Consider the following 10,818-nt stretch of genomic DNA (forward strand, 5'->3'; position numbering starts at 1 on the left):
GGGGCGAGGGACATCCTCTATGGGGCAAGGGGACAGGGGACATCCCCTATGGGGAGAGGGACATTCCTTATGGGGACAGGGGACATCCCCTGTGGGGCGAGGGGACAAGGCACATCCCCTCTGGGACAGGGGACGTCCCCCACAAAGCGGGACCAGCCCCGGGGATGAGGGATGCTATCGGCAGCAGGGGACAAGGGACGTCCTCCTTGGGGACCACCCGGCAGTATGGGGACAAGAGACCCCCCCCCGGGGACAAGGGACACCCCTCAGGGGCAAGGGACACCCCTGGGGACAAAGGGACTGGAGATCCCATCCCCTCGGGGCCACCTCCTGGGGACAAGGGGCACCCCAGGGGACAGAAAACCCCCTGGGGACGAGGCAACCCACCTCTGGGGACCCAGGGCCAGGAGACCCCACCTCCTGGCTGTCATCTCCCTGGGGACAAGGGACATCCCGGGGGGGGGGACACGGGATCACCGCCACCCCCCTCTCCCCGGGGCCGTACCCCATCGGTGGCGGTGACGACGGTGACGGTGACGCTGGGCCCGGTGCCAGGCCGGATCCTGCGCCCGGCTCCCACCCACCGGCTCCGGCTATAAACGGCACCGGCGCCGCCTGCCACCTGCCCGGCCACCCGGTCCCCAAAGTGTCCCCAAAGAGGAGGGGACGTGGTAGGGACCCGCCTCAGGCAGGGACGTTGGGGACAACGGCGACATGCCCCCGGATGGGGACGTTGGGGACAACGGGGACCTGCCCCACATGGGGACGTTGGGGACAACGGGGACCACTCCACATGGGGACGCTGGGGACAACAGGGACCACTCCACATGGGGACGTTGGGGACATTGGGGACCTAACCCCCGCGGTGGGGTTGTCCCCGTGTCCAGCAGGAGGACACCCGGACCTGTCACCTCCAAACAGAGCCTGGGGACACTCGGCGCAGAGCTGTCCCCGTGCTGTCCCTGGTGCCACCAGGGGAGCGGGGCTTGTCCCCTGGTTTGGGGACACGGGGGGGAACCGGACTGTCCCTACACCCACCGTGGTGCCACCCAGGGACCAAAGCTGTCCCCAACTCCACCTTGGTGGCACCCAGGGACCAAAACCGTCCCCATGCCCCGGCTGTCCCCAAACCTGCCCAGTGCCACCTGGGCAGCACAACTGTCCCCAGCTCCACTTTGGTGGCACCCAGGGACCGAAACCGTCCCCATCCCAGGGCTGTCCCCAAACCTCCCTGCTGCCACCTGCACAGCGGCACCGTCCCCACGGCCACCCCCGGCGTCCCCCAGACCAGGATGGGAGCATCCCAGGGGTGGTGACATCGGGGGGGGGGTGACATCCCGGGGGGGGGGGTGACATCCCAGGAGGGGGTGACATCCCAGGGGGGTGACATCCCAGGGGGGTGGTGGTGTCCCAGGGGGGTGACATCCCAGGGGGGTGACATCTCGGGGGGGTGGTGGTGTCCCAGGGGGATGACATCTCAGGAGTGGGGGGTGACATCCCAGGGGGATGACATCTCAGGAGGGGGGGTGACATCCCAGGGGGGTGACATCCCGGGGGGAGGGCTATGGTGTCCCTGGGGGGGCTGTGGGGACTTGATGTCCGGGGGGGGGGGTGTTAGTGTCCCTGGGGGGGGCTGTGATGTCCCTGGGGGTGCTGTGGCATCCCGGGGGGGGGGCTGTGGCATCCCAAGAGGGTGGCTGTGGTGTCCCCAAGGGGGGATGTTGGTGTCCGGGGGGGGTGTTGGTGTCCCGTGGGGGGGGGTGTTGATGTCCCTGGGGGGGGTCGTGGTGTCCCCAAGGGGGGGGGTTGATATCCCAGGGGTGTCTGTTGGTGACCCCAAGGGGGGAATGTCAGTGTCCCAGGGGGGTGTAGGTGTCCCGGTGGGGGTGTAGGTGTCCCAGGGGGGGTGGGGGGGATGGATGTTGATGTCCCCGGGGGGATGTCGGTGTCCCCGGGGGGGGGGGGGGAGGTTGGGGGGGTGTCCCCGCGGTGTCCCCCCACCTGTCGTGGTCGGCGCTGCGGAAGCGGGGCAGGATCTGCCGGAAGCTGCTGGTGCGGTCGAGCTTGGGCTGGCTCTTGGTGCGCTTGATGGAGCTCTTCAGGCGGCGGCTCAGGAAGCCTTGCTGGGGTACAGGCGGCTGAGGGCGCGCGGGGGGCACCGGGGGGGGCGCCGGGATGGGGAGGGGGCGCGGGGAGCCGTGGGGACGGGGGAGTAACCGCGGGGACGCGGGTGTAAAGCTGGGCAACCGCGGGGACACGGACGGGCAACCGTGGGGACATGGATGCGCTGGGTAACCGTGGCAACAGGCGTGTAGCCATGGTGACACGGATGGGTGACCGTGGCAACAGGTGTGTAACCATGGAGACATGGATGTGCATGGATGGGTAACCATGGGGGACATGGATGTGCTGGGTAACCGTGGCAACAGGCGTGTAACCATGGCAGCACAGATGGGTAACCACGGTAACAGGCGTGTAGCCATGGCGACATGCATGTAAAGCTGGGTAACCACGGTGACAGGCGTGTAACCATGGCAGCACGGATGTGCACGGATGGGTAACCACGGTAACAGGCGTGTAGCCATGGGGGACACGGATGTGCACGGATGGGTAACCATGGTAACAGGTGTGTAACCATGGCGACACGGATGGGTGACCGTGGCAACAGGCGTGTAGCCATGGAGACATGGATGTAAAGCTGGATAACCACGGTGACAGCCATGTAGCCATGGCGACATGGGTGTGCACGGACGGGCAACCAGGGCAACATGGATGTGAAGCTGGGTAACCATGGCAACACGGATGTGTAACCACGGCGACGTGGGTGTGCATGGATGGGTAACCGTGGTGACAGGCGTGTAACCACGGCGACACGGACGCAATAGCTGGGTAACCACGGTGACACAGATGTGTAACCATGGCAACATGCGTGTGCCCGGCAGTGACCCCGGTAAAAAGGATGCTGGGTAACCATGGCAACACGGATGTGCTGGGTAACCGTGGCAACAGGCGTGTGCAGGGATGGGTAACCACGGTAACAGGCGTGTAGCCACGGCAACGTGGATGTGCATCGATGAGTAACCACGGCAACAGGCGTGTAACCACGGCAACATGGATGTGCTGGGTAACCACGGCAACAGGCGTGTGCAGGAGCATGGCAACCATGGCAATGTGTGGGGTAACCATGGCGACGGGGTGAGGGTAACCACAGCAACACACGTGTGCAGGCTCAGGGTAACCACGGCAAGAGGCATGTGCTTGACGAGGGTAACCGCGGCGACACACGTGTGCAGGATGAGCGTAGCCACGGCAACGCGGGGCCGCGGCAACCACGGCGACAGGCGTGTGCGGGATGGGGTAACCACGGCGACGGCGTACAGCCAGGGTAACCATGGCAACGGGAGCGGGTAACCACGGCGACACACGTGTGGGGGGGACACAACAACCACGGCGACACGGTAACCATAGCAACAGGCGTGTTCAGGTCAGGGTAACCACGGCAACAGGCGTGTTCAGGACGGGGTAACCATGGTAACACGTGCTAAGGATGGGGTGACCACGGCAACAGGCGTGTTCAGAATGCGGTAACCACGGCAACAGGCGTGTTCGGGACAGGTAAGCACGGCAACATACATGTTCAGGATGGGGTAACCATAGCAACAGGCATGTTGAGGACAGGTTTCCATGGCAACATATATGTCCGGGAGGGGGTAACCATGGCGACACACATGTTCAGGATGCAGTAACCATGGCAACAGGCGTGTTCAGGATGGGGTAACCACAGCAACACGTGTTCAGGATGGGGTAACCACGGCAACAGGCGTGTTCAGGACAGGGTAACCATGGCAACATACATGTTCGGGATGGGGTAACCATGGCGACAGGCGTGTTCGGGATGGGGTAACCACGGCAACACACGTTCAGGATGGGGTAACCACGGCAACACACATGTTCGGGATGCGGTAACCACAGCAACACGCGTGTTCAGGACGGGGCAACCGCAGCAACAGGCGTGTCGGGGCCAGGCACACGCGTGTGCGGGACGGGGGGGGCGGGGGGGGCTCACCGAGGGCCGGAAGGGGGGCGCGGGCGGGGCGTCCATGTTGATGCTGTACTGCTTCCCCCCGGGGACGCTCTTCCTGCGGGAGCGGCCGCCGTGGTAATCTGGGGGGGGGGGGGGGACAGGGCCCTGAGGGGACAGCGGGGACACGGGGGGGGGGGCACAGACACACACAGGGGGACCCCACAGACCTCCGCGACCCCCCCCTCCCCCAGGGGACGGGGTGGGCACTGGGGGGGGGACCCAGGCATCCTTTGGGGGGGGGGGGGGGGGGCGTGATATGGGGGGACCCAATGGGGGGGGGACACACATGGGGGGGGACACACACATAGGGGGACACACAAGGGTATGGGGGGCTTGGGGGGGGGGGGGGTCCCCGGTTTCTCTCCATCCCCCCCCTCCCCCCAGCTGTCACCCCGTCCCATTGCCGGGGTCCCCTTGACCCTGGTGTCATCGCCCTCCCCCCCCCCCCAAAAAAAAATCCCCTTAACTCTGCCCCTGGCTCCGGGACCCCCTAAACTCTGCCCCCACCCCCAAATCCCCTTAACTCTGCCCCCCCCCAAACTCTGCCCCCCCAAATACCCCCCCTAACTTTGCACTTTGCCCCCCCCCAAATACCCCCTTAACTCTTCCCCCCCCCAGTACCCCCACTAACTCTGCCCCCAGCCCTGGGGTCCCCCAAACTCAGCCCCCCCCCTCAAAACCCCCCAAAACTCTACCCCCCCCCCCAAAAAAAAATCCCCTGAACTCTGCCCCCGGCCATGGGACCCCCCCTTAACTCTGCCCCCCCAACGCTTCCCCTTAACCCCCCCAAAAAAACCCTTAACCCGCCCCAAGCCCCCTTAACCCCCCCAAACCCCCTTAACTCATCCCCCACCCCCCCCAAATGCCCCCCCCCCCCCAATTTTCCTACCGGCCACGGTCCTGCTGCCGCCCTCCAGGCTGAGGCGGGTGCCGGGGGGGGGCCCCAGGGTGCCCCGAAGCGCCCAGGGGGGGCCCGGCTGGGGGGGGCCCCCACATGGCGCCTCCTGACCCTAGGGGCGCCCCGGGGCCCCCCCGCGAGGCCCGCGGGTGCCCGGGGGGGAGCGGGCCGGGGGCAGCCGCATCCCCGCCGGCCTTGCACACGCGCGTGCCGGGGGCACGGGGGCGCGGGGGGGGGACACCACGACGCTGGCTGGGGTGGGGGTGGGGGGGTGGGGGGGGAGCGGGGGCACGCTCAGGCGCTGGCGCACGTGGAGCCGGGCACGCTCACCGGCAGCCGGGCACGCTCACACTCACCCCCGGAGCCTTGCACGCTCAGCCCGGGCCATGCACGCTCACACTCGCCGCCCCGTGAGCCGTGCACGCTCACCCCCGGAGCCTTGCACGCTCAGCCCGGGCCATGCACGCTCACACTCGCCGCCCCGTGAGCCGTGCACGCTCACCCCCGGAGCCTTTGCACGCTCACCCCCCCCCTGAGCCTTTGCACGCTCACCCCCCCCAGAGCCTTGCACGCTCACCCCCGGAGCCTTGCACGCTCGCTCGCCGGCCGTGCACGCTCCCCGCAGGCCATGCACGCTCGCGCTCAGCCCCGGAGCCTTGCACGCTCCCCGTGCACGCTCCCCGTGCGCTCTCCCCCGTGCACGCTCGCCGTGCACACGGCAGCCCCCGGGCCGTGCACGCTCGCCCCAGGCCGTGCACGCTGCCTGTCACCACCGAGCCATAGCCTGCCCCGTGCACGCGCACGCTCAGCGCTGTGCACACTCAGCCCCAGCCATGCACGCTCCCCCCCCCCTCACCCCCAGAGCCGGGCACGCTCACACTCGCCCCTCCGGCCGGGCACGCTCCCCGGCGGAGCCATGCACACTCACGCCCGGAGCCGTGCACGCTCCCCGGCCCCCCCCCTACGGCTTTGCACGCTCGCCACAGCCCCGTGCACGCTCAGCGCCCCCCCCTCCACCCCCCCGCAGCCGTGCACGCGCCCTGTCACCCCTGCAAGCATGCACACTCGCCCTGCACCCTTGCACGCTCACCCCCTCGCACGCTCCCCCCCCCCGCACGCTCCCCCCACCTTGCACGCTCACCCCCTTGCACGCTCCCCCCCCCACCTTGCACGCTCCCCCCCCCCCCAACCTCCGTGCACGCTCCCGGGGCTCCGCGCACGCTCCCCCACCCCCACCACCCTCCGCTCACACTCGCGTGCACGCGCACCCCCGTTGCACACTCGCCGTCCCCCCCCCGGCGCCCACCCCCCCCCGCCACCAGCTCTCCCGCGCCGCCGCCGCCGCCGCCGCTCCCGGGCCGGTGCCGCTGCCCCGTGCGCGCCCCCGCGCACGCTCCGCCCCCGCCGCGCGTGCGCGCGCACCCTCCCCCCCCCCGCTCCCCCCCCCCCCCCGCACTCACCTCGGGCGCGCGCGGCGCCGCCCGGCCCGGGGAGGGGGGGGGGGGAGGAGGAGGGGGGGGGGAGGGGGGAGGGGGCGTGGTCCGGGGGAGGGGGGCGGGGCTCGGCGCGCGGGCGTTGCCATGGAGACGTGGCCACGCCCCGGCAACGCCGCGCGGGGGATGGGGGGGGGGCGGGGGGGGAGGGGGGGGGACGTGGGGGGGACGTGGGGGGGCATGGGGGGGGAAGGGGACAGTGGGGGGCGGGGGAGGGGACACGGGGGGGCAGTGGGGACAATGGGGGGGACATGGGGCAATGGGGGGGACAATGGGGGGACAGGGGGAGGGGACATGGGGGGGACAGTGGGGACAATGGGGAGGACATGGGGACAGTGGAGACAAGGGGGTGACAATTGGGGGACATTGGGGGAGAGGGTGAGGGACATTGGGGGGGACAGTGGGGGGACATGGGGTACACGGTGAGGGGACACCAGGGAACATATGGGACAGTGGGGGGACAATAGGGGACAACTGGGGGGCAGTGGGGGGGACAGGGTGAGGGGACAATGTGGGGGTCAGTGGGGGGACAATGGGGGGACAATAGTGACAAGGGGGGGACAATGGGGGGACGGGGGAGGGATACGGGGGGACAATGGGGGGATTTGGGGGGTGCTGAGTGTGGGGACACCGGGGGACACTGGGGACACCGGGGGACATTGAAGGAACAATGTGGGGGCATCAGGGAGACACTGGGGGGACACTGGGAGCAACGTGGGGACACCAGGGGGACACTGAGGGGATATTGGGGTGACTCTGGGGACACCGGGGCGGGGGGGGCGAGGGGACACCAGGGGTTGGGGACATCGCCCGCCGCAAGTGGCAGCGTGGGGACAGCAGGGCCGGGGGACACGTCCCTGCCGGTGCCACTGCCACGGGTCTGGTGGCGGGGACAGGGGTGACAGGGACAGGGGTGGCACTGGCGATGGTGACAGCAGTGGTGGTGGCACTGGTGGCAGCGATGGTGGCAGTGGTGGCAGTGATGGTGGCAGTGGTGGCAGTGGTGGTGGCACTGGTGGCAGAGATGGTGGCAGTGATGGCAGTGATGGTGGCAGTGGTGGTGGCACTGGTGGTGGCAGTGATGGTGGCACTGATGGCAGTGGTGGTGGCAGTGGTGGTGGCACTGATGCCAATGGTGGTGGCAGTGGTGGCAGCGATGGTGGCAGTCATGGCAGTGGTGGTGGCAGTGATGGTGGCACTGATGGCAGCGGTGGTGGCACTGGTGGCAGTGCCGGTGGCAGTGCCGGTGGCACCGGTGGCAGCAGCGGCAATGGCGATGACGGTGGCACTGGTGGCAGCATGGGGACAGCGCAGGCGGCACCGGTGGCGGTGGCGATGGTGGCAGTGCCGGTGACAGTGGCAATGGTGGCAGCAGTGGTGGCCCTGGTGACACCGGTGGCAGCGGCGGTGCCGGTCCCGGTGGCGGTGGTGGCAGTGGCGGTGGCGGTGGCCGCGTCCCCCGCTGTCACCGTCACCATGGTGACGCGGCGCTGGCGCGGCCCCGGCGCTTTTTTTAACGCCGGAGGAAGCGGGGGAGGGGCGGGGGGGGGAGGGGCGGCGCCACGAGCAGGGTCCCCACCCCCACCCCCACCCCCCCCCAAGAACCCCCAACCCCCCCGTGACACCCACGGACACGGGGGGGGGGGGTGACAGGGACAGGGACAGGATGGGGACGGGGACAGGGGTGGCCCCCGGTGCCACCACCAGGGGACACGGGGTGGCCTCGGACGCCCGGGGTCCCCCCGCCAGGGGACGGGGACAGGGGACAGGTGGCCCCCGGGTGTCACCGCCGGGTTACGGGGACAGCGGTGGCACCGGACACGGCCAGGTGCCACCACCAGGGGTCGGGGACACGGGGACGGGTGCTACCAGCGAGAATGGGGACACGGGGATCGCAGGTGCCACCATGGGGGTTGGGGACACCAGGACAGGTGCCACCACCAGGGTTTGGGGACACAGGGATCACAGGTGCCACCATGGGGGTTGGGGACACGGGTGCCACCACCAGGGTTTGGGGACACGGGGATCACAGGTGCCACCATGGGGGTTGGGGACATGGGTGCCACCACCAGGGGCTGGGGACACCGGGACAGGTGCCACCAGCAGGAATGGGGACACGGGGATCACAGGTCCCACCACCAGGGGTTGGGGACATGGGGACCAGGGGTGCCACCACTATGGGGGTTGGGGACATGGGGACCGGTGCTATCATGGGGGCTGGGGACACCAGGACAGGTGCCACCAGCAGGAATGGGGACACGGGGACCGCAGGTGCCACCATGGGGGTTGGGGACACAAGGACATGGGTGCCACCACTGGGGGTTGGGGACACGGGGACGGGTGCCACCACCGGGAATGGGGACACGGGGATCACAGGTGCCACCATGGGGGTTGGGGACACGGGGACCGCGCTGTCCCCAGGTGCCACCCCCGCTGTCCCCACGATTTATTTTGGAGGGGGGACCAAGGGGGGACAGCGCCTCCCCCACACACACACGGAGGGGGGGTTGGGGTTTCCCCAGCAACCGTTGCCGAGCGCCCGCGCGCCTCCGGGCCGGGTATTATGGGATGGGAGCTGGGATTGGGGGGGTCCCCAACCCCCCCCCCCCCGAGCCATTTTGTGCCCCCCCCCCCCGGTGCCGGTACCGTGCTCTCCCGGCGGCCTCCCCTCCACCGGCACGCTGACGGTGCGCCGCAGCAGCTTGCTCCGGCACGGCTCGCCCCGGCGGTCCCGGATGAGCAGCGGGTGGATCTGCGAAGGGACCCGGGGGGGGGGGGCACCCCCGGCATGAGCTGGGCCCACCCCACCCCCAGCCAAGGCCCCAAAAGCGCCTGGATTTGCCCCAAAAGTTGCCCCCCCCCCCCCCGCCTCCCCGCTCGCCTCCTCCTCGGCTGGCACCGGCTGCCCGTTCATGGGGGTGATGGAAAATTTGGGGGGGGGGGGGGTGACACCCCCACGGGTTTAACTGTGCCCCCCTTCGCCCCAAACCCCCAAAATCGCCCCGAATCACCCCAAAAGTCGCTCCCCCCCTCCCTCGCCTCCCCCTCAGCCAGAGCCCCGGCGGCACGATGCAGAACCATGGGGGGGGGGGGGGGGGGGCACCCGCACAAGTCAAACCGCGCCCCCCCCCCCCAAAACCACCCGAAATCACCCCAAAATGTCCGCGTGTCCCCCCCCCCGGGCTCACCTCCTCCTCGTCCAGCATCAGCAGCTGGTTCCCGGAGATGATGCAGAACCGGGGGTTCCAGGGGGGCCGCTCGTAGGCCGGGGGGCGCGTAGGGCCCGCGGGCCAGGGGGGCTCCTCGCACATCTGGGGGGGGGGTCAGCGTGGGGACCCCAAAACCCACCCCCCACCCCCCCCCCCCAAAAAAAAAACCCACCCAAACAACCACCCCACAGAGGCCTGGCCCCGGGGGGCGCGCCAGGCCCCGCTCGGCCCCGTTTCCAAGTGGGTCAGGCCCGGGCCCGGTGCCCCCCCCTCGGCCATGTTTGCCCCCCCCCCCCGGTACCGGTTTCGGGCTCTGACCGGGCCCCGGGGCCGGTGGGGGAACGGGGAGGCCGAGCCCGGGCCCGACCGGTGCCAGCGGCCCCGGTACCGGCACCCCCAGTACGGGCATCCCCCGGTACTGGTATCCCCCCAGTACAGGCAATGCCCCGGTACCAGTATGGCCCAGTATGAGCATCCCCCGGTACCAGTATGGCCCAGTATGGGCAGCCCCCAGTACCGGTATCCCCCAGTATGGGCATCTCCCGGTACCGGTATCCCCCAGTATAAGCATCTCCTGGTACTGGGATCCCCCCAGTATAGGCATCTCCCAGTACCAGTATCCCCCAGTATAAGCATCTCCTGGTGCTGGGATCCCCCCAGTATAAGCATCCCCCAGTACCAGTATCCCCCCAGTATGGGCATCTCCCGGTACCAGTATGCCCCGGTAGGAACATCCCCCGGTACCAGTATCCCCCAGTACGGGCATCCCCCAGTACTGGGATCGTTCAGAGATCAGCCCAATACCAGCAGCCAGCGGTACCAGTATCCCCCCCAGCACCAGTATCCTGGTACCAGTAACCCCCGGTACCGGTATCAACCCCCTGGTACCAGTATCAACCCCCCTGTACCAGTATCCCCCCGGTACTAGTATCCCCCCTCAGTACCAGTACCCCACCGGTACCGGTATCCCCTCGATCCCAGTATCTCCCAGTACCAGCATCCCCCTGGCACCAGCATCCCCCAGTTCCAGCATCCCCTGTTTCCAGTATCCCCCCGGTACCGGCATCCCCCCCCCGGTACCGACACCCCCCGGCTCCCAGTATCCCCCCGGTCCCAGTAACCCCCCCGCTCCCA

The 10,818-nt window shown here is 69.1% G+C and overlaps 1 protein-coding gene and 1 long non-coding RNA gene across 2 annotated transcripts in view; one reads left to right on the forward strand and one right to left on the reverse strand.

Annotated features, from left to right (window-relative positions):
* Nucleotides 1-10,818, reverse strand: part of SYNGAP1 (synaptic Ras GTPase activating protein 1) — a 30,796-nt gene that overhangs the window by 19,484 nt on the left and 494 nt on the right. The window contains 5 exon segments of the mRNA XM_066986898.1: nucleotides 2,002-2,123; nucleotides 4,067-4,164; nucleotides 9,122-9,227; nucleotides 9,664-9,747; nucleotides 9,749-9,786. Of these exon segments, the coding sequence (XP_066842999.1) occupies nucleotides 2,002-2,123; nucleotides 4,067-4,164; nucleotides 9,122-9,227; nucleotides 9,664-9,747; nucleotides 9,749-9,786 (448 nt within the window).
* Nucleotides 8,073-8,593, forward strand: LOC136788408 (uncharacterized). The gene is made up of 3 exons (XR_010827204.1): nucleotides 8,073-8,337; nucleotides 8,407-8,443; nucleotides 8,508-8,593. It is a non-coding gene; the product is annotated as an uncharacterized lncRNA (long non-coding RNA).

This window comes from Anser cygnoides, chromosome 35 (genome assembly GCF_040182565.1).
Source record: "Anser cygnoides isolate HZ-2024a breed goose chromosome 35, Taihu_goose_T2T_genome, whole genome shotgun sequence".
NCBI classification, from domain to species: Eukaryota; Metazoa; Chordata; class Aves; order Anseriformes; family Anatidae; genus Anser; species Anser cygnoides.